The 24837-nt window shown below is 39.2% G+C and overlaps 2 protein-coding genes across 2 annotated transcripts in view; one reads left to right on the top strand and one right to left on the bottom strand.

The window, feature by feature from the left end:
• The window catches only part of LOC108892594 (inactive ubiquitin carboxyl-terminal hydrolase 53), a 32307-nt gene extending 9835 nt beyond the window's left edge, over positions 1-22472 (bottom strand). The window contains exons 1-12 of the mRNA XM_018690252.2: positions 21998-22472; positions 13189-13880; positions 12284-12376; positions 11951-12085; positions 10502-10612; positions 9423-9505; positions 9131-9215; positions 8751-8897; positions 7133-7282; positions 4565-4709; positions 3213-3353; positions 1628-1774 (exon numbers count right to left, since the gene is read on the bottom strand). Of these exons, the coding sequence (XP_018545768.1) occupies positions 1628-1774; positions 3213-3353; positions 4565-4709; positions 7133-7282; positions 8751-8897; positions 9131-9215; positions 9423-9505; positions 10502-10612; positions 11951-12085; positions 12284-12376; positions 13189-13332 (1381 nt within the window). The 5' untranslated portion in view covers positions 13333-13880; positions 21998-22472. The remainder of the gene's footprint in view (positions 1-1627; positions 1775-3212; positions 3354-4564; positions 4710-7132; positions 7283-8750; positions 8898-9130; positions 9216-9422; positions 9506-10501; positions 10613-11950; positions 12086-12283; positions 12377-13188; positions 13881-21997) is intronic.
• rpl34 (ribosomal protein L34) overlaps positions 1-24837 on the top strand; it is a 750063-nt gene that overhangs the window by 21961 nt on the left and 703265 nt on the right. The gene's annotated exons all lie outside the window — the stretch shown is intronic.

Here is a 24837-nt window from a genome sequence, read left to right as displayed (position 1 = left end):
TAGAGGCACCCATGTAGACACAGATGGTAAAATTGCTGCACTTTGGGGCTGTATATATTGGTGTATACTGTATACAGTCTATGCATACATGGGTGTGTTTCCCAAATGGATAAGTGACTTGTCTAAACATGATAGAGTGGTGTGGATGTGTGGCTGCTACTCCAAGGACAGTTCGAGCCATAATAGCCACTCTCAAATACATGGCCAGACATCGTTCCTGCAAACTGGTTCACTCATGCAGCTATAGATGCTCTCAAAGTCTCTTATTTATCAACACGCCCCATTCCTGAACAGCACCCTGATCTTCATGTGGTAATGAAATTCATTTTAAAAGCCTGGGAAAAAGGTTGAAGACAAAGTAAAAAAGAGTGGTATCAAAGTGGAAAAAGGTTTTAAAAATATATATATATATATATCCTACACGGAACAACACACAACTTGAAAGCAAAACTTGTATTGTACAAGCCCTCATTTAACATACAAGGTTCATCTGAGGATCTGTCCTTAGCACTGGAGTCATCATCTAAATCACCATGAAAAGCAATTTGTGGTAACATGTTTTCAGGTGAAACCAAAAAAAAGTGAATTTAGTACTGTCAGCCTTTGGAAATGAGCCCACAAGATGGAGTCCCTTTTGCTCTGTATTTTGCTGACTGTGTGCCAGAGTTAAATCACTTCAAACATTGCTGTCTATGTTTTTGCTTATATATATATATCTATGACATCAGCGCATTTTAAAGAGTTTCTGCTGCCAGCTCAGTGTTGTCAACACTACACAAGGCTGTAGATCATCTGGGGAGAGTGGTAACATGTCTGAATCAATGCAGTCAGAGATCATTTAGAAATTCTCTAGGGTTATCCCACAGTCCAATATGACCAGCAAAATTACATTAGCTTTTCTGGAGCATACTTTTTAGCAAAGTGCTAGCCTGGGCATGATCCATGCTGTGGTAGTTTACATTAACTGTAGTGTCACCCCCTGCCTCGCTATTCATCACGGTAACGACACTGACCTCCCTTAGTCTAAAGCATTCAATCATAATGGGACGTGAGCTCCGTGCTAACAACGGCTACTGCTGTTGACATGGTGGATTTAGGAGTGTGTTTCAATTGTGTTCTGTAATCCCCTCACTGATACTTAATTGAAAGTACTGATGTACTAAAGGAGTATTAAAGGAGCTGACTAATCAGCCTACTGATTAGAACTGACGCACAAAATCAATTTGTGAAGAACAATGAACTGAAAACATGAGAAAAACAGTGGCACAAGTATGAATTTTTGTAGTTAAATTCACCCTCTAATTAAATTATACAGTGTTTATCGCTATTTGGTTTATCTGCCTAGTTTATAGTGTGTGTTTGTTGTACATATTCATGTAGACCACAGAGAGGGGAACCAATGCCTCTGAATATGAGAGAGTGGGATCAAGGCAGGCTCCAACAGACGTCAGCACTTAATCCCCCTTCTGACACATTGCTCCCGAACCGAGGGTTACATAAGGGCTGGGGAAGTGGAGGGCTAGCCTTTTGTATCATAAAGCCTGGAAATTCTCATGTGTATGTGTTGCACTCTATCTGCAGTCTACCTCTATAGCTCCACATCTTGTACAGTATACGTATAACGAACCTCGGTAGCGTGATTCCAGCCTCCGTGGACCGCTCCTATCAGGCTCTCGTCTGGATGGATGCATCCCCCGCACTTCTCCTGCTCTCTGGGCAACTTCTCGAGAAATCTCCCTGAGGCGATTCTTGGGATCACTGTTGCTAATTTTCACTGCAAAAAAAGTCAGTTATTATCATCAGGAATATGGCACAATTTCCCCAATGAGGGACAAGAGGTATGTAGACAAGTATGCAATTCATGAAACTTCTGCTGAATCAGGTGGAGATTTCCACCACTCTATACACCATTAAAAATATTTTTATCTCAGTGTACATATAGATATCTATTGTCACTATATCCTTTTCCTTGTCACTGTTTTCCACCTCTTAGTCCCCAGCACCCCAAGGCACTGAGCAGTTGATGGGTGTGTAGACAGAGGCCAACTTTACAACACATCGTTGTGTTGCTGTATATGATACATTTCGTGTAAAGGCACAAGGGTAAAAACAAGGCCATGCAGAGACTTCTCTCCTCTGTCTCTGACAGATATTCACTTTAAAAACGCAATGATTAGTCATGGCACTGGAAAACATGATCATACTGCAGTTCTGTTAGCTGTCTGAGATTTCAACACAAATCACTGTTGAGAGAACATGACGTTTAAAAAAAATACCAGGTGTTTTTTGAGACTATGCTTTTAGAACTTCATATTCTCTTCAGCACCAACAAAACAGAACATGTAGCAGTTAACAACATGACAAACCAGGATTTAATGAGTTGATTTCAGAGCCTTGGATTTATTTTACTGACTGCAGCATTCCCTCCCTGCACCACAGCTTAACTATCAAGTTGTCAAATGAAAAGAAACAACGTCACACAGATCTCACACAACTTTCACAGCTTCACGCTTCCACACAAGAACAATCATACGTATTAATATCAAAGAGATGCAGTTTTTAAAAGTTTTATTACATTGTTTTTTCAGTGAGGCCATTTACTTATTTTAACAAATTTCTTCTTCTCAGTTTACACTCTCCTCCAACTTTTCCTTCAGTATGTGAAGAACTAGCAGCTCTTTATGACCTCTCTCCTCAACAAGGGTCTCTAATCCCTTCTGTATAACTAACACAGCCAGATTTAGTTTTACAGAGACAACATTTAATTATCTCTTCCTGGTTGCTATGCCACATCTGTGCGTGTCACCACTCTGTGGACAAAAATATTTATAAATCAAGCAGTCTTCCAAGGCTAAAAACTACGACCACACAATGTGACTCATCTCTCTGTTTGCATGTTTTCTTGTTCACTGCAAGATGCTACATTTCCAGAAGTACATACTGTGTGTTTAAACCACAGTTTTGTTTAGGATGATACTTGTTTGTAACATTGGAAAATGTTGTAAAAAATAAAAATAAATAAATAAAATAAAACTCTTCAACCTGCAGTGGAAACAAGTAAAAATATCTTGCACAATTTACAGGTGGTTTTTCCCCTAGTCCCCACTTGATTAAATGGCTTGTTAAAATGGAAACTTTTGAGGTATGTTCCTCCACATCTTGGGTTATGAATCCCTCTCCCACTTCTGTCATTTCCATATTTTCTCCCTTACCTGGTCCCCGTCCTCCGCTGGTTTGAGCGCTGCCCCTGCTGAAGGTGGAAGATGTCTTCTGTTTGAAAGAGCCTTGGCCCAATAGAGCATTCAGATTCTCCTTGGTGAGGTCCAGTTTCTTAGGGCCTGACACTGGAGAGTCTGCAAATGACAAAAAAAGCAAACATGATGCAGTTTTCCATTTTCTTACAATGACAAAGCACACCTGACTGTTTAAGTTCATTAGTAAAACATAAATTAGATCCCAACAAATACACAAACTGCACCTGAAACTACAAAACAGAATTCAAATTACAAAATCCACAAAATAATGTTCTTGGTTTTTGGACGATCATCCAGTTTGGTCCAGCGCCCTGTCAGCTCTGATGGGCAGTGAGCGGCTGCCACAGCTTGGACCTGGGGCACGGCCAGCATGGAGAGTTGGAGGAGGATCTTTAAAGGGGATAAAAACCCTACCAACCAAACAAATCCAGGGATATATAATCCAACCAGCAGAGATGTTCAGCTGTTGTCATCAACAAATTTTCATTACTGCCTGCAACGGCAACTAATATGATCTGGGATTTTACACATCCTGCAAAGAGTTGTTTTTTTGTTTGCTGGTGTTTCTCTGAATTTGATTTCCATTTAAAATGACTTGTAAATGAAGTGACTTTTTATTTATAGTTAATTATATGTGTGCTAACGGAGTAAAGGCTCTGCTTAAATAAACCACCAACATCGCAAGAATTTTACTTTCAGTAAAAACATTATGTCTTTATTAAAACTTCCATCTACACGTAAGTCAAACACTTAACTCCAGCTGGGTATATAGGGGAAAATCACAGTTTAACTCACCAGCCAAACATTTAACTCAATTTTATATTACAAGGCAGGCCACTTTTGAGTTTAAACACCAGAAACATTTGACTTAACTCTAATGTTGAATTCAATCAACCTGCAGTGCCAAAACTTTCTTCACAGTTTTTTACTTACCCCCTCCACATCCTGCACCATTCTTACAAGTATAAAGAGAAAAACGGAGATAACTGCACACATCATCTTCATATAAATGGGTGTTTTACAATGTGGCATTATCATCAAATAGGTCCCTTGGGATAGTATTAGGGTTCGTGATGCAAAGAAAAACACATAAAGCTCAACAGCACTAATAACCAAGATAAATGCATCTCAGTTCAGCCATTTTGTCAACAGAATTTCTGTAGGATTTTGAAATACAATCATAATGACATCTGAGATATTCCTTATTATGTTCCTCATTCCAGTAAAAGCTGGCACAGTCAAAGCTGCTGATGTGTACAAATACAGAACCAAGACTAATTCAGAAACAGCCCTGATGGGACATATCATACCCTGCACTTGGGACTGGCTGCTGGTTTGTCTTGAGACATCATCTGCGGTGATGGCACTCCCATCAGGGTTGGAGTAAAAGAGGAGGAGAGGCTGGAAGTGACCTTTGATACATTTGCTGACTACATCTTTCCACCTAGAGCCGATCTGCAGCAAAAGACAAAGAAAAGCTGATTAACATGTATACAGATTTGCACCTTTATGTGTGACGATACACTGTGAAACAAAAGACAAAAGTGCACTGTGCAAATCAAGCGAACATGGTCCAATTCAATTTCGAAAAGCAGATGGATTGTAGACATAACAGGAGAATCTGCTTTCTTGCGACTCCATCTGTTTTCATTTTACAAAGAGGTAGCAAAAAAGTTTTGTTGTATCACTGTGATCTGATAAAAAGCATTTAACTGATTGCAAACTGAACAGTTTCCACTGATACCCTGCTCTACTGACATCACCAGAGGGTCACAACCCAAGTCAAACAGAAAATGATCTGACAGCTTTTATAAAATTCACTGGCAACTTTGAAACAAACCCCACCTTTATTGTGCATAGTGTAATTTGTGAGTGAATATAACCACATTAGCTAAGCTGTGTAAGGTGCGTGTCTCGACACAAAGGCACCACAAAGGCAGGCTGCAGGCTAACAGATGCTTGTGTGCTCCTTAATTAAGCAAATGACGGGGGAACGGGGGGAGGAGGAGGTAGGAGGAGGAGAGATAGAAAGATGAGGTAAAGAAGAATCAGTGCAAAGCAAAACAAAGAATAATAAGTGAGTGCTGTGGAAATGGATAAAAAAAATAATTCAAATCAAATTAGATTGTAAAATAATAGATTGCGGATGAGGGAATGTATGCTAGCACAACCTCCAGAGTATGCTAAATGTTTTGTATATGTAAACCACTATACTATAAAAAAAATTGTTTAGTAGCCTACTACTCCTAACATAGGCTAAAAATCAACAGCTGTGCTAAGGGCACATGAAGATGTAATGATCTCTGACCTGAATGTTTTACTGACATAGACTAAATGTATCACTATCACACAACCATAGAGTTATTTAACTAACCTGCTGAAGCCTCCCTGTTGTTGTCATCACCCATCATTTAAAACTGATGTATTAATTTAGAATGACAAATACCCATGATACCTGTGTCAGAGGTACAATTGCTCCGACTCACAATTGTAAAAAAGAGACACTCTTTTGTTACAATTTGCTAGCAACTGCATTTTGTGAGAATTTTTCTGCACAGGAAAAGCAGTGGTTCGGTTACACAGCAGTAGTCATTTAGCGACTGGGACTTGGGGAGTCACAGCAGTGCTGGCAAGTTTCGATCCAGGTACGGCCTTGGCAGGCGCTCAGCACTGTACCTCCTCCATCTCAGTCCAGGGTGGGGGGGCTGCACACACAGCACAAGCTGCTGATGGATTGACACAGAGCCAGCCAGCCGCTGCACCACAGTCCCCAAGAAAATTGTCAGAATGTGAGACAAAAGGTATGCTCGCATGTGCACACCAGGAAAATAAACTCAGTGTTAAGGGAAGAATGGATGAAAGCATTTACGGACTATATGTTGTACACAAACAAAGACAAAACCACTAGTCCGCAAAACATAGACAAACAAATAAACTTCTCTCTCACACACAGACAGCAAAAACACCTATACCTTCCAACTCAGCATTCTCAGTGACCCTTCAGCTTTAACCAGTGATGGGATCTGTGAAAAGGTCTTTACTGGTTAAGCTACACTTCACTACTCCACTACTATGTGATGACAGAGTTGTGGAATTATAGTAGTAATGGGGTTGGGGGTTGGGGGGGTTGGCTGAATGTTCAGTGCCATAAAGGCTCATCAACCCAGAGGCTCATGAAGGGCAATCAATGTGTCCCTTATTGGGCGATAAAGAGACCTGGTGATGGAGATAAGAGCCTGAACATCACTACTCTATGCTGCCACTTGTAAAACGAAGCAGCTTTATTTACTGCAGGACATTCTTCTGAAAACAGATTTCCAAATTATAAAATGTTCATTCATCTGTACACAAATAACCTGATGCTCAAAAAAAAATTTGAGCAAATGTAAGTATACTCTGGAAACCTTACACAAAAAGCATAATCTTTGCTATAAAAGACTGATGCCTAATTGTGTTCTTTAGTTCACTGGATCCTTAGGTTCCTGTATAAAAAAACTAAAATAAAGCTTTTTAGGTGTGTAATGGAATAGCTCTATATTATTATGGTAACTGTATTACTGTTTAAGGGATTATCAATTATTTAACTCTGAATTTGTAAGATCTATAAAAGCCCATCACAATTTTCCCAAAGCACAAGGTGACACCTTCAGACTGACTGTATTGTCTGTCCCACTGTCCAACATCAATAGATATTCAATTTACAATGATATATAATAAAGAACACCATCAGAGAAGCTGGATCCAATAAATATTTGGCATTTGTATGTGATAAATGTCTTAAATGATTAATTGATCACCATGACAGTTGGTGATTAGTTTTCTGTCTATAAACTGATTTAACAGACCGATGATTTCAGCACTAGAGAACATTTTCTCACCTCTTTCACTGTGGCATCATCAAAGAAGACCCATTTAGAAGACTTGGTGTGGAAAGCGAAGGCACAGTAGTGGCGACTAGAATAGCAGATCATCCCCACAAGCAGCAGCTCTCCCTTTTTGGCATGTTCATCTGTTACCCTGTAGAAGAGCTGTGTCCATACACACAGACACACACACTTATATAAATATATACACCAGTTACTCATCAGTATCAACACTATAGTAAGTTGGCAGGCAAGTGAGTAATGTTGATAGCTAGGGGAATACTCCATCTGTTAATAGATTAAGGGTCTGAGGGAATGAACTGACAATCCGTACGAATAAGGGCTGGTTTAAATCAGCACTGTCATCATAGCAGCACTTGATCTAGACTATTACTACAATCATCGACAGCATTCTAATGGATGGCCTAAATGCTTACAAAGTGTTTTTTTCTAATTTTATTTCCTTCATAAATAATGTAAAAATATCAGTAATGAAAAAAACAATGAATTAAAAAATTAAAGTAAAAAGGTACCAGACATATGGAGAAAGTGTTGGTGAAAGAGTCACTTGTTTCTCCCTCCCACATGTTCTGCACAACCAGTTCTGTGTCTCTCCCTTTCACTCTCTCAAACAATAGATTTCAAAGCAAATGACGGGGGTGGAGGGGTCCCTTTAACACCCAATAAAGTCACATGAAATGCTCCCTAATGAATCAAGGCTTTTGTGGCACACTAGTGGGTGGGGGGATCTGACAAATTCTTCTGATGGTATGCTTTGGAAACGCCCAAGAGGGAGCTGTCAAATAAACTGTGTGAATACTTCAATAAAGAAGTTATGTAATGTGTGGAGCATATGAGCATGCCCTGATCTGAACTACACTGATTGATTTTTTTGCTTGTGAAGCTCAGCCACCAAACACAGTGGACCAATGTGAACAAGCTACTGAGAAATATTTAGTAAGTCATATGCCACTATAAACACGACAGACAACATAACCATGTATGGATGACAAGATGTCATTTTATGGACAGAATTGGAATACACATGCCCACATTTGTCACCAAGAATGTGTGAATATAAACAGTACAATAAAAGCAGTCTTGACCACATGTTTTTCCCCCCTATCTTGGTGAAGTCCATTCAGCCCACATGTCAGACAGGCATGCACACACACGCTCAGGAAAACACAGAGATGAGGGGAGGGGCTTTCTGACAAGCTGACCAAGGCCAGCAGGGGCTTTTTGATCAGTGGCGCAGGCCAACTGGGCATTGGGCGTTGACTGCTTACGCAACGGCCCCGACTTACAGAGAAATAAATCCCCACTTTATTTCCCACATATGTTCAACTGCACCAAAATAAACTGACCCTAAAACAGCACAAAACTACATGGCAGCTGTGTGAATGGACTCAGTCCAAGAAGATACTGACAAATTGAACCAATCCTGGAAAGAGTTATTTGATACTGTGTTAAATAATTAATTACTAAATCTGAAAAGTCACTCAAAAACTGTTAAAATTGGAATTCCACAGACTACAGGACAAAAAAAATATAAAAATAAAAAGAAGGGGGAAAAAAAAAATAATTATAAAATGGGGAAGTGCACATCAGTTGTTGATTAAATTATACTCACTGCAGAGAGACTGAGATGAGGTCCTAGTGAGCGTATAACATCCTCAGTGAGGTCTGACTGGTCAGAGTCCCAAACAAAGCCTATGGTAACTATTTCTGGGGAGTTCATGAGGACCCGTCTGATCTTAATCCTCTGACCACAGTTGCTCTAGAAAAGAAAAACAAAGACACAGAAAAAGATTATGGTAATACCCAAAAGCATCTTCCAGTTAACACGTGGACTACAAAACCGGCTAGTCAGTAACAATTAATATCAAAAATAAAATGTTTGAGATTCAGGGACATCCCTGAAGACTGGCTTTAAATAGCTCATCAAATTAAACAAACATTTTAGGGAGAAAATGGTAGCTTAATTTCTGATGGTGCACTTTGAAAACTTACTGGACAGTTACGAAGGTCCCCTATCGTGCTTGCTGCTTGTAACAGATCCCCGAATGACTCATCCTTACGCTGAAACATCTGCTGACTGAAAAAAAGACACAGAGTGAGAGACAAAGATAAGGTATGTGGAGAAAAAAAAAACTGTTGTATGTGAAATGTCAGCTAAATGTCAGTTACAGTTGATTTATGCCCTTGTGATGATATGTAAAAACAAGCGTGAAGCAAAAACAGAGCAGAGCAGGACAGATGACAAAGGGGAAGCAAAGTAAGTTTTACATTGCCTGCAACTTACCAGAGTGCAGTGGTTGAGACATAATGCACCAGCTCAGTAAACGGCAGTGGGTCAGATGATGCCCCACAGCTACGGCACACAGACTGCACAAGGAGAGAGACGGATATCAAGGGACACAAGAAAAAGTAACAAAAAAGATAAATGGATGTGATTTCAGCATGCATAACCACTGCCAAGGACTAATTATCAATGCAGCATGTCATATTCCAAAAGAATGAGATCAGAAATTTTCCAGTCTCCTTTATTTGTATAAATTAAGGCAAGAGATCAAGACATGTTGGTCTTGCTGCTTTCCTTGCATTATAAACTGTGGGCTCCACAGCATACTTTGAAGTCACCATCTCAAATGATTGACATTATCAGGCATCCAATTTAATTTCTGAAGTTATCAATCTCCCTCTGACACAGGCAATCCTCATTTAGGCCCTGATAATATTTGCTGGATTTGGGTGCCCTGAAGTCGAGGTGGAACAAAATCCACTGACTGTGCTCCTGAGGGATTTAGTCCAAAGGCGTATTATCTGTTTGATTCAGAGATAGAACTGGTTTGGGACAGGGACAGAGTCAGTGATGGGCATCACAGCCACAGGGCAGGGTGGTGTCTGTGTTATGCTGGAATTTATGTGTACACCATCTGTGATTTATCTGGTACTGCTGCTGCAGCACTGTGGAATCTGACCAGAAACACCCTCCTTATTCCACTGGGGCGACCCAGTATCAAAACATGACGGATTGGATTTCTACTGTCTCAGACAGTGATTCATGTACCTGTCTGTGTGTGTGTGTGTGTGTGTGTGTTTGTGTGTATGTCGCTTAATCTGAACACTGGCTGGTGTGTGTTCAGCTTGTCCATTGCTGTATAGGCTGTGTAAAAACAAACACTGTATGAATTAAAACCTACACCTACAGAAAAAAAGGAAGTCCCAATAAAATTATAATTTACTGCTCTTCCTAAAAAATAAATAATAAATCAGCCTGAATTAACAAATTTTTGACACCACCCTTTTCGCAGATCAGTGTGCGAATGTCCTAAATAAAATAATATAAACTTTATTTATGTTACATTACACTTTACATACCTGTTCATAAAGTGACATAGCAAACTTCTGATGTGTGATGCAAGACTTTGAAGTGCAGGAATCTGTCTCCTCAGGCACAATATGCAGGTGGATCCTCTCAAGTATGTTTTCCTATGCCAGAACAGAGGAGATCTATCAGGTATGGGACAAATAGCTTTTTACAACTGTTGTTGTAAAGCAGCCTCTTTAGTAGAGGTCCACAGGCTATTCATTTTTTACTCCAATACAGGTATTTCCAAGAGCAAAACTGCAGTGCAATGGGACACTGCGGTTTAAGAGCCGTGTGGTGAACCTGACATCAGAAGGAACACTTTTAAAGAGCAAGCTTCACTCCATTCTAGCTCCCTCCTGTTTGGAGTGCTTGCGAGTTTATAAAATATTAAGGCTTCAAGGTAGGCCTGCAAAGGTTACAGGAACAACTTCACAGCCTGTTAATCTGACACTGGCTAACTCCTCATATAAATTCTACACTAGCATGCTGCTGCCAGTGCATTACATGGTGAATGCTCAAGGGCAAAGATCTGTGTGGGATTAAGAATTAAGATTGTCTATAAAAGATAGCAACTTGGCACATAAGCTTCAGTCTTTGATGTAAAAGGTTACTGTTGAGTTTCTGTATGAAGGGACTTTGTAGATAAACAAAGAAACAATATTGTTCTCTCTGCATTTGACTTCATTATGTGGTAGGTTTGTGGGTTATTTCTTATTTGAGAATCAAAGGGACTTAATGTTTGCATATAGTACAGTCCTTTCCATTTCTGTTCCAGTGACATTAGATTCTCTCTTTTGTTTATCCATTGCTGTCTAATTGGAATTCCTAAGTGGATAAACAATGATTGTGGGATAAAAATCAGGATATATCTGTGCTGTCTGGGTATACTGTCATTAAGCAGAAGTTATCGACATCATGAGGAGAAAATAAACTAATTAACCCTGATGGACAAAAGAAAACATGGTTGAGAAAAGACGGACAAAGAATCCTGCAGAATCTGTTTCACATTTGTTGGTTGGAGTCAAAATAAAACTGGAACACAAAAACATGAAAATTACACTGCAGTTAGGAAAAACAAGTTCTGGCTAAACAGTTTTTTTCCATGCCAAAAAGAGCACAAAAACTGGAGCCCATATGTAAAAATGATGAAGGATGCATGAAATCGACTTTTAAAAAGCACAGAAATGAAGCGACATAATATGGTAACACAAAACGGAGAGGTTCAAACAGAACTCTGGAGCTTATATAACCTGTCATGATGATATTTAGCGGCAATGTGGCAGGGGTTGATGGGAGGGGAAGGGAGGGACAGAAGCTCTCTCAGTGACCTCGCCAAACAGTTTGTTGCAGAGCATTACCCAAACTGTGTGGCAGGGTAACACACAAACATAACACACATCCCTCTCCATACGCTAGTCTCCCTCCCTCAGGACAGCTGGGTTGCCACAGGAACTTACAAAGCACTCTGCGGCATCATCCATGAAGCCCAGCTGGAAGCGCTGCTCGTCCTTAAAGGTCTCTGCCAAGGCGTGACGCAGGTTGTCAGAGGGCAGGGCTCGCTCCCGACTGTGCTGGAACTGGGAGAAAATGCCCTGAAGAAGAGAACAAGAACTTGTTTGCACATCGACTTTGGGACATTTTGTTTATTAAAATCATTCGTGTCACCCCTCACTGCTCAATACACAGTCTCAATGTGTGACCCAACAAGTCACCCCATTCGTAAAACCAACAGCAACTACAAAGCTACCTCTCAGTGCTGGATCCTATAAAATATACTGACTACACCCTACCTTTAATGCACAGAAGATGCATGACTCTCCTAAACAGAAATGTCCAGGTAGCTGCCTCAAGCTGCGTCTGAAGATGTCCAGCTGCCATAGTACCTACACATCAAAAGAGGAGGAGGTCATCAGGACTTTTTACACAAAAAACCATAACCCATACCGCTGTATTGGAGCACAGACTTGAACAATAAAGCAAACAATAAAGTGATAGGCATCAAAAACAGACAGACATCACAGGCTCCACGGTTCATCTTTTTAAAGAAGCTACCCTTTTAAAATAATGTTATGAATAAGCATACAGGTGTTGTGGAAGGTATTTCTTCCTAACATCCTTTGGTCTTTTGTTACGTACAACATTTGGGTATTAAGGCAACATCTACAAGGTCATGAGGATGAGAAGTGGGCGAACGACCTTACAGAAATAAAGCCGAAGGTAATTATCATCTTCAACCAGCTCATCGGTTGTCTCACCCTCTGAGTCACAATCTGTAAAGAGTGACCTCACTGTGTGGCTGACTGCAGTAATGAACTAACTCACCAGCCAGTATCCCAATGGTCAAAAGCAACCTTCAAGTACATTAATAAATTGCTGGGAAGCTCTGACAAATTTAGACAGTGACTAAACTTTGAAAATTCTAAATAAATGATGGTCATAATTTAGAGAGTGGAACAAGTACAGCTCCTGGAGGAAGGGAGCAACAAGTGAAAAAATAAAGTTATTAAAGCAGTAAAAGAAGTTAGGTGTGCCTTAGAATTGAATACTATTCAATATAATATTTTATGTAATGGTAACTACTTTTGTGCAAATTAAATAATTTATGTTCACATGGAAATTGAGTTTTTGTGAAAGATTTTATTCAACTTTAACAAAAACTGATACAATCAACAAACAAGCAACAGGACAGACCTACCTGCACAGCACTGTTGAGGAAGCAGCTGTTCTGGCCCGGTTCATTCAGCAGTCCTTTGGTGGGGGCCAGAGACAGCATGCTCCCCGGCTGGTACGATTTCCCCAGATTGCCCCCTGGCTTCCTGAAGAACTTGACCCATGCCATTGGATAGCGGGGTCTGCCTTGAGACAGGTGGGATGGTCAGATGACAGGGCAGGTTGGGGCTGGGATTAGATCCCTTGGCCCCTGAAGGAGTGAGTCCCCAACAGTCTGGGGCTACGTTATTCCACAAGCTGCAGCAGCTGCCCTGCTACACATGTGCCTCTAGTCCATTTCTGCAGCTCATGTAGAGGGCTCTTTTACTTTATCTGCAATTTGGAAGTCTTTCCAAAGCAAAATAAAAAATAAAGAAAGAAATAAAACTTAAAAGCCAGCGCAAAAAAATTACAATCCAAGTCTTTGTTTTGGGAAGCCTCCAGTCATCAGCTGTCTGATACTTATGACGCTGTGTGTTTTGACCACAGAGGAACACGCCTCAGTCATCCTGTAGTCTTAATGGTTCTGCAAAAAACTTCGCAACAGCTTCAGAAGGGATGGTGGACAAAGTTTCCCACATGGTCTTGATGCTATTGAAGATATTCAGCTGCAGTTAATTGTCACTTTAAGAGGTTCATCCATAGTAACGTTTTATCCAGGCTGGACAGCAAACACAGCTGTGTTAGAGGAAGAGAAAAATGAGATTAAATGAGATTTTAGATGGCATTATGGAGCTCATCAGTTACTGCTTTTTCTAGTAAGGATTTACTGTTTTCTAGTTTCTGTTTAATTACTCTTTTCACTGGGCAACATTTTTGTTCAACAATTATGAAATAGTTTATAATAGCATAGAAATATACTGTATATCTGAGACTACAGCTATCTTCACATCTTTCTGGGTTAGATGTGAAACCATGTCAACAAAGCTTATATATTAACTTTTACAAACACCCTTTGCACTGGAGGTGTGTAAAACTGTAGTGGGCCCCAACTTAAGTTGCACATTAACGTTCAGATAATTTTACTTAAATTCAAACAATATAGGCAAAAACAGCTGACAGATATTTAAAGGGAAAAATAATCATGTTGAATTATGGAACCCATGTATAACTGTGCATTAGGAATACAAAGAGTAGAAAAACACAGCAGTAAAAACCTATTAAAAGCAGCTTGACTTCATTCAATTCCAATCACTGGTGCTCAGGAGAAATAAACCACCAACATTACCTGCTGTAAAGATCTGCTGTCACTACTGTCACCTCTCATCCCCTGCTCTCAATATTGGTAACTACAGGCCACAATCTATGCCTGTTCAAAACATTGATTACTCTACCTACATAATCCCTGATTATTTGTAGTACCTCTTCATTATATTTTCCAAATCATATTTTAATCTTTTCAAAATAAAAAAAATCAGTTCAACAATAATATGAAACAGGCAAAAATATTTAATTCTCACATGTGAAACCGGAGCCAGAAAACATTTGATATATTTAGGTTATTACGATATATTTACATCTACACTGCTGTGTTTTCATGTGTTAAGATGATTTTATGTAGATGTTAGTGTGGAGTTCTGAGTTTGAAATCCAAAACAAACATTGGTTAGTAATTCATGGCCTGAGATTTCAAAATGTTTCAAGTTTCTTTTGTGTCCCGTTTTGTCAGTTTGCCTGGCATTGTCATCCTTCAATAAACACAACGACAAAAGACAACCAACCTGACCTATTTTTTAACACGAGATGAGAAGCAGAGGACATTGTAACAAACCACAGAAGATGCAGTTCAATTTATGAAACTTGCAGTCCATGCAGCTCTGAGTACCACCAACAAAATTTGCAGTGAATGTGCACTGTGCACCTATGAAAGCAGCGCTGAACACTGACTACCCTGAGAGCTTTGATGGATGAATCCACTTGTGCTGAGTGAGGTAATGGAAGATGTGTCTAGGTTATTACATTAGTGAATGCCCCGAGAGGTACAAACAGTCAAAGGCTGTGAGTTCTGATACATTTATTGTGATTTTTAAAGAATAATTCTTTCATGTCACTCTAAATGATAACAAAGATTGTTGTGCACCTTTGTGGAAAACTGAAGTTGTGACAAAGCAGATGTACTTCCAGCACTAAAAATGTACAAAGAAGCAACAATGAGCAATAGTTTCTTGTGTGATACATGGTGATTCATCCTCCTTTAGTCCCTCACACCTAAAAAAAAAAAAACAAACTCCAAAGAATAAACCTCAAACATTTTGTTATTCAGAGTGAAGACAAAAAATACTGCCCTACTTTGTACAAACAATGAAACTTCCCCCTTGTAACAGTCTCCAGAACCACACAAAGTTTCAGCCAAAACCAGTTGGACGACACTGCCATCCTGGTATTTCAGGAATCCTCAGTGGATCATGATGTTTCAACAACTTAACCTTAGAGCAGGTTTATGGTGCAAACTGAAGTTTTTACCTTTTTTTTTTTTTTTTTTTTTTATAAAGTATTTACGTGTTGCATTTACAGTCATCTTCACATGATTTAAATTAACAAGCTAATGTCCCTGCCTTTGTACATGCAAGTGGCCTCCATAGCAACAGCATTCCAAAGCAATCACTTAAGCTTAGAGTTGCTCAAGAGCTGCTGTTTTCGGATTAGTTTCAGGGGTGGAGGGGCAAGTGGAAAAGTATATACTCCACCTATACTACCCACCTTGCCACTGACATCACACACCCTGACACGTTGGCTCTGTATGTATGTCTCGTTACAAGTTGTCTCATATATTTAATATATTTAATCCCTCATTCTTGCATTCTAATGAGGATATTATTCTTATCTTTTATTCTTATAATTGCTAGGTGTCAATCACTACGGCAGCCCTGTCACTCCCAGTCAAATTAAACACGGATCCATGTTACAAATCCTTGATTCCTACTAATTAAGGGTATCTATTACCATTTTTAAAGATAACAAAAACACCCAACATGTCAGAGTAGCATCTCACAAACAATACCACATATCCTCATGTCCACAGTATTCAACGTCAGTTTGATAGCATGGAGAATGAAGCCAAAACATATTTTTGCAATGAGACTTTGCTGACAACAGTAAGAGCGGATATCTAAAAATGCACAAAAAACTCTGGTTATTGCATTATCGTGGTCCACTTGAAAAACCACCAACCTTACTTATGCTACACCATCTTTTAGTTTGAGTGAAATTGGCACTTGCTGATCACAATTCAGTGACATCATTTTAAAAGATTATGCTCCGTTGCTTAAGGTCATAGAGCATACTTTATCCACAAAGAGGAAAAAATACAAGGTTTCCTTTAAACATGTTTGCCCGTACTTAATAAAATTAGTCTCAGTCATAGTCATTGCATTTTCTTTTGTGATAATGATAAGGTCATTGGTGAGGTGGACTCAGCAACTATTTCAGCCTCACCACGTAGCAGTGTGTTTGCACTGCACGACACTGAGCACATTTTTAGACATAGACTTGGATTGAGTTACAATCCAGTGAGGTTAAAGTGGCACATTCTGTACCTAACCTGTGAGCAGGGATACAGATGACAGAGTGATGAGTTGGAAAGAATGATGCACATTGTCTGCACAGGTGGCTATGCCTACATGAACATGAACATTCTTCCTGTATTTCATATACTGAGGTTTTATGATATTTTAATAAAAAGACTTAATCTCAAAAATTGAAAACAGATCCCTCATAATCATTTTCAACTGAATGCAGTCATATGGAATATCTGCTTCTTTGTTTACAAATCTAGGTGGAGAAAATGATTCAACTAGCTGGTCACAATATTGTCCAGAAGCCAGGCTTACGTCATTGCCTAATGTAAGCCAAGACGGCTGTTGACACCCTTCCGTTTCAAGTCTTAGTGGTGAATGACACCATTTTTCTTCAGGGAGATTTACCTTGTTCAGGTTGATCTTTACCCATTTGCCCATATTAAAGTTTTTTCACAGTACTCTCTGGCTTCATCTCAACAGGTTAACAAAATGAGCTAATGTTGATAAGACACCCAGTGTTTAACGTTGCTCTCTGAAGCCCTGTCTCACAAAGCAATTCATTTACTCGAGTTCTTTTTTAAATCATCTGGGTTTAATAAACCCAATATTGGTGATCCTAGATAACAAATGGCTCAGGTAACCCTTGGTTATTCGGTTCAGCTACGAGTTAATGCACATGAAAGAAACTGGGTTCAATCACATGCAACACTAACAGATCAAGAGCAGTGTATTTAATATGAGATAAGATGAAATCATTGATCACTGTGTGGAAATTAGATCAAGAAGACTGCAGCAAAAAGTTATGTCCAGAGAGGTTAAAGATAAATAATCTAGGAACACCACTTAAACAGAAAAAAGCACTACAAGAAATGGCAGAGAAAAAGGCAAAAATCAAACACCAAGTAGAATACTATATGAAGTGTGAGAAAATATTATATTTTCTTAATTTGCAATTGCCATTTTACAAGTTAACTACTCTTAAGAGGAAAACTAATACAATTCTAAAAACTAAATGTTTAACTATTAGCAGCAAAATTATTTCTACCACTGGTGCAGAGACGAAAAAAGACTCACTGAAGGTGTATGCAACAAACAATTTGTATGAATACGTTTAGTAGTAACTAGTTTTCAGTGGGTAGATATCCATTGTTGTCCATCATTTGGGCAAAGGGGGAATACTTTTTATTATTATGATCTCAAATCACTAAGTCCATAAAACTATTTTCTATTCACAAAGTCACCTCATGTTCTAAGAGCCTGCAGTGATAGAACTGTAGTGCAACAGGCTGCACTGAACCACAATGAATAACATAGAATTCCATTAATATTCAAACATATATTTTTATTAATGACTGACTCCTGACTGACTGCCAATTAGTTAAAGGCACCGTTTTAAAAACACAGCATGATACTTGCTGTACTGCAAATGTTGGATATAGTTCTGATTTCCAAGTCTTTGCATCAGTTTGTCAACATGTCAGTCCGATTTGTTACTTAAATATGAATGCTATATTTTTGTCCAAAGTGTGATCTTCATTTTCTTTTTCTATTTTTAACAGATTCATGAGGAAGTGGACCAAAATAGTATGATTAATTTTCAAAATGTAGCTGGCTACAAATCACACTAATGTTTCATGAGACAGACCCTATGTCTTCACCATTTAAAAGCAAAGAACATGAAACAGACAATACTACACCAACACAACACACACTGAAACTCCCACTGTTATGAACATAAGTTAATAATACTCTACCAATTTAATAATAAGTTCATATTAAGTAACCTAATAACTGTAATCACCAACTTAGCAGCAACAACTTAATAAGTCTGGATGAGGCCACAATCTTTTAATATCATTGTCAGCCCCCATCTGCTTGTGTATCATTTTAAAAATATTTTTTTACATTGGAAATTAAAATTAAAAAAAAAAAAAAAAGTTCCAAAAGAATTGTTGCTTGCTATTGTACTGTAATTAATTACAGTTACAAAACAAAACCTACACCACTCTCACTGCATTGTGGAAGTCTATAGTATAGATATGATGGGAAGCCAAACAAAAGAAGTGTCACTTTTTCTTTCAGGAGCACTAGTACAGGAAGTCCAGTCTTCCTTTGTAAACAAAGGCTCGCTCAGACTTGTCAAGCAAAGTCTAAGATTGACTTTTTTTTCCCTCGTCATAGGGAAAATACTAAGGCTAGCACCTTGGAGCAATTAGCCAAAGAGTGTGTTGTGCATCGGCAGCTTTGACAAGCTTAGGGGGTCTGTAAAATGTGGACATGTTTGGTGTGAAGGCATGGGGAGTCTGATTCTATAATTTATCTATTAGTGATCTGTTGATGGATAGCCTCATTAAGAATAATGCAATTGATCTCCTTTATATGGTAATGCCACGAGCAGCTGATGAATCAATCTGAGGGAAATTCACACTAATTCAATGTCTACAAGATGTGAAAATAGAGAGATATCATGGGAATAGCACAAAGAGACAAGGAGCATTTAAGAGGCCTTTGTTGGAACAATTTAGCTTAAAGGTTTACTTCCTGAAAGCCATAATTAAAGTTGACAGTTCTCTCTATATCATACTTCTTTCAAATGACCTAAACCCATACATTTGCTCATGGATCACACACAGCCTTTAAATTCATTTTTAATCCACCTTTTCCTCAATAAAACACAATGTGCCCCACAGCACAGCATAGCACAACATCCCACCTCTCTACAAATTCTGAGATTCTATTAGTTAAGTCAAGGTTCATTCTGCCTTTTTCTCAGTGCAGATCAATATATCTTTCCGTCAAGCTTCTGCATTATCCACCTGTCTTCCCTCCTGTTACTCCTCAACTCTGACTCACTGTTGATAAATGGCTTCCCTTACTGGGGATTAGGTTCGACGGCAACTCCAAACCCAACATGTAGCAAAGAATTGTGCATCTTTTTCCTCTATTCTTAGTAAAACTCCATTTTTTCTCCCAGTGTATTATACATCATCTTACATCAAACATGCTGTCCTTGTGTCCTATGACAGTTGCAAATTGGGAAAAATATCTGTTTCCATCTGTTTTCACACCTACGCTTAAGTAGCCCACACAGAGGTTTCATGATGTAAACACACATGAACTTGAACTGCTGCCTCACAACATAATTAGTTGGTATTTACAATTAAAGTACACTGTTGCTAGAGTAACAAAAATGTTATATCTTTTATGTAAAACTCATTCAAGGACTGTGTTTGTTGTGGAAAGTGCACGTCTGAAGCTGCCAATCAATGAGCTGAAAACCATTCACTGGGACACAGTGACATTTCACAGGGACAAGTGGACAATTATTGACTTTTATCATGTCTCGATGTGGCCTTGGGTGAAAAAATGCTCTCTATTTTGGGTCCAGTCATGCAAACTTCTTAGAAGTCTGACTCATATGTTAAGTGTAGGAATGAAGTAACATATTTTATGGGGAAGTCTCACATCACACAGACTCGAAATTCCACTTTATAAATGTTTTTTAATAAAGTGATGAACAAAGTGTCTGACATCAGGACAAATATTTCCTCTCCAGTGTCTACACCATGTTTTAATTTTCTGTAATTTAGTGCAGTGGCTTTCCCCGATTCCTCTGTCAGACTGTTTATTTTAATTAAGTGATAGGAGTGGGCAAACACAGAAAAGTCTGAAAATATACAAGAACTTTACAATATGCAGGAGAGGAAGAAAAAAAGTGACCCTGCATGCTAAAGCCGTACAACAACAGTGAACTGTAAAATTCCCTACAGACTGCAGACATAGTTTAAGCCTCCGGGCATCACTGCACCGGTCGTTTCCTGTGTGGGCTTCCTGCTCAAAGGCTTGCCGCTTTCCAGCACACGGTCACCGCATTCAACCCTGTGAAACTGAACAGGTCACCTACACCACACTGAGTCACCCATTATTCTTTACTGCGTCCAACAGAGGAAAAGGGAGAACAAAAGCACATGTTCCAGGATCCCATACTGAATAGAATCTGACTGAAATATAACATCCTCCTCCCTGCTCTCAAGAGTGCTTCCTTAATGTCCTCCCACTTGCCAATAAATATAAAGTGTGATGATGACAACCATGAACCATGTATTCATTTTGCATTTTTAAATTTAATATAAAAGTGAATTCATTCAACTTATTGCAAAATATAAAATTGCAAACCCTGAAGCAGGTCTTTTAATCACACTTGGTTGTCATAATCCAGCAAACAGAGAAACGCTCCATCAACAGCAGGTCAAGACATTGCACAATAATAAAAAAACACAGGCACTCTTCTCAACTTGCTTGCAAAGAAGGAGGTGACAGAAGGCTCACTGTCAAAACTGGTTCTTCAGCATGCTTCCGAAACTACTTCACCATCTTGGTCCTAGAGGAAATGTACCACAACCACGAACATAAAGGATGAGTGTGCATGTTGTTTATAGGGCTGATGATCTCACTGCTTCATCATCACCGTGCTTATGGGACTGAGGTCTGCTGCTCAGGGGGATCTTATCACTGGAATGAATTAAAGTAGGAGAAACCAGTTCACAGGGTGCACTGGAAGAGGGGTCTGCCAATGTGTTTTGAATGAGCCCCTATAAACTTCAGAATGTTTTGTTCAAATATAAAAAAAAAACAGGGTGTGCAAAAATTACGCAATAACAAACCTCTCAGTCCACACCAAAACATAAAAGGAGACTTGGCAGTTAGCTTAGACTGTGGTTGTTTATCGTGAAGTGACACGACACTATAAAGGAAAGAGGAAAGCAGATATTTTCACATAATAAAAGTACCTGAAAGCCATATTTATGGGGCAGTAAATATACATTCCAACAGACTAAGGAAATACTGTGTGAAAATAAAAGCTCAATGCGTGTGGAGTAGCCACTTAAGCCTCATTTTCATTAAGCTAGCTACACATTTTAATATTTCATGATAACCCGACACATAGCCAGACATACAGCTAGCTGTCAACAATAATGCGACAACGGACGAGTTTCAAAGGAAAATACCAACAAGTTAAACAAAATAAACTGTCAAAATGACTCAAGAAGTCTCTTGGTGTTTTAAACAAATTCCACACCACATTTTGTAACTTATCAAGTGTGCCAAGTAACGCTACGTGACTGGCTGGAAGAAGCTAACGCTAGGCCTACCTGGTTTCCGACTTACCTGTGTTCCAGGTAAAGCTACATTTCCGCCCAGCGTAAAGCTCTACAACGATAAACCATGAAAGTTTGGGTTACTACTTAAGTCAAACTCAAATAAAAAGCCACTCACCTCAGAGAGAATGATAACCCAGACTCTGGTAATATCCTTAAGTGACAACAGAACAAGAGTTGGAAGTATTTCGGTTGAGTTTCGGGGGAAGGAACTGAGAAGCCGTAGGAGTCGCTGCTTGAAATATACTTCAAGGGAGAGACGCTGGAAACTAAAACACCAACCAGAAAACAAAGTGTTATCTTCACGCCGCTTAAACTTCACTCTCTCCCCCTCTCTCTCGCTGGCTTTTCTTTTTTCTCAGAGATTCCACTTCGGACACAGCGACAGCCCTCTCAATCCACTTGCCATATTGTATATTCCAGTTTTTTTTTTTTTTTTTTTTGGAGGCGTGCGTTCCGGCTGCAGTTCGCTGCCGCGCGGCGGTAGTGAGCAATGGTCGCTCGGTTGACTTCGGCACCTGAAATACTGGATTAGAGATGTTTTTAGAGCTGAGATGTCAAACCCCGCCTCTTCAACACTGTATTTACTGCAGTCTGCCATGCTACTGTACACCACTGCCACAGAGCCACAAAGCGCATACACACACACACTCACTCACACACATACACAGACACAGGCGCGGGCGGACACACACTCCAATATTTGCAGAGAGCCAACTCTGCTGGCAGGCTCGTTAATGTTGCTTTATGGTGCAGGGGTTTGCAGTTTGCAGCCCTCTACAATGCGTAGTGTTAGTTTACAATTCTCCTACTGCAAACCTGCATCACACACATACTTCAGATTTTGTTTAAAAGTAGTAGGGGATAATCACTTAAAATGCCTTCAAATATTGGTAATACTTGTTATATTTTTGTTTGCAAACAGGGATGCAAAAAATGTCACTAACCCAACAAAATTAACAGAATATATCTGCTTTGTAACGAGGTGGGAAATGATTAATCATGCTTTTGGAGGTGTTAAACATTTACCCGCATGGTTATACCCCAACAATGTGGTGGCAAATTCAAGACTGATGTTTATGAACAACTGAGAGCACAGGAAAGTGATGTAAGGCCCTTGTTACCCAAACACCATCTGCCTGATCCTGTTATATAAAGAAAGCAAATGAAAGGGGTGTATTTTTTCTCCCCTTTTTTTGAACCAACAGACTACTGAGTGTAATAGCCCTATCATGTTCTATGGCTCAAGCTGACCACGTTTTAATCTGGGATAATTATATTAATTAAAATAAGTCGTTTGGATTGCCTCTACAAAGGGGCATATTACATGGATTATATAATAATGGGGCCATAAACTATTTTTGATGATCCCTTCATTTATTTTCAGAGACATCTCTAGGTGATAATAATTTAACTTATGCCATGATCCTGATCATTAATGAGAAATATAGCCTACTGTATATTGTGGGGGTCCAGTTTTAGTCTGAAGTATGCATGTTTTTGGACATTGTTTTGCAATGGGGGAGGCATCTGTAGAATATTTTAAGTATGCACACTGATTTATAAGGTCAGCCCACTTTCTTAGCTTCTTCTCTCTTCATAATTCCTAAAATCACAAGTCCCTTTGAGTGACAAACCCTACAGTTCAGTGTTGATCCTTAAATTAGATAGACCAATAATCGGCACAGTCACTCATTAAGGCCGAGGAAACTGTATGCAATGATCAAGTGTGCGGTTAAGGGTCACAATGTATCAGCGTGGTCCAGACTTTCCCCAGGAAGTACTTGAAAGGGCCCATTGAAGAGACAATGCCATTTCCTTCCACACACATTTCCTCTAGGGACACATAATGCTTCCTCTTAAAATATAAAAACATTTGAGTGTTGCAATATGTAATAGGTAATAAGATTAAGTGATATGAGCTGTCATGATCTTCATAACAAACCTGTAGGGTTGATAAGATTTTTTCCCCCTTTTTAATTTTATTGGAGCTTTATTTTTATGCAGCTTTTACAAAATAAGTATTTTGTTATCAGTGTTGCTCTGACTCCTTGTACAGAAGTTATACATTATGATAGCGGACATTCCCACACTGGCTTCAGGCCTCCTTGCTTTGAAGCGCTGAATATGAATATCTTATACTCCCTCTAAATTATGGATCAGATAGCTCAAACAGATCGAGTCTAACAAGTTTCACAAATGAAAAGTTTTCTTTTCTGACCTTGGTGGACAGTTTGCGATCCAACCATTGAATCTGACTATTTTTGCTCTGTCAGCATCGCTGCTCCACTCCGAGCCAAAACTCTAAAAATGACTGTATCGTTGCACTGACACAATATTGCCTGGCTGGCATGCACTCTGAATGACTTCTGCAGATAGTGGCTCATTGGTTTTTAGACATAGTTTATTCATTTTTGACCTTTGATATGTCTACTTGTCCTAAGTGTTCTCTACTTTGCTTGTTTTGGCAACTTTATAAAATATTCCATTAAGATTCTCTTTGATATTTTGCTGAACGTGAGATTAAATCATATCTGCTCTCAAAACAGCAGCAACACATTGATATTACACAAGTTTGATTCTGTTGTCAAGGTCATTTTAATTTAAGATTAATTAGCGAGACTTTGCCAGCTCTGCAAGGAGACAGTGCTCATAGTAAATGTCCCACTGAGTGCTGGTGCCATTGCCCTGACTTCTCACCTTGAGAAAGCCCCACTGAACAGCAAGAGATCTGCTGAACACAGTGGATAAACACAGCTCAAATGACAAACCTGTGTCCTCTCTTTGCCTTTGTTGCCCTTTTTGCAGTTTTGCTAGCACCAACAACAACAACACTAGTATGTATCGGTTTTGAGGATTCAAATTCATTTTTAATGTGACACATCAGATATGATTTATTTTTGCCTTTTCTCTCACTACACAGCTACCAGGCTGCCAGTACTTTTTTGATCTGATAGA

The sequence above is a fragment of the Lates calcarifer genome, linkage group LG15, assembly GCF_001640805.2.
Source record: "Lates calcarifer isolate ASB-BC8 linkage group LG15, TLL_Latcal_v3, whole genome shotgun sequence".
In the NCBI taxonomy this organism is placed as follows: Eukaryota; Metazoa; Chordata; class Actinopteri; family Centropomidae; genus Lates; species Lates calcarifer.
The sequence above is the reverse complement of the archived record's forward strand: the minus strand, read 5'-3'. Positions and strand labels throughout refer to the sequence as shown.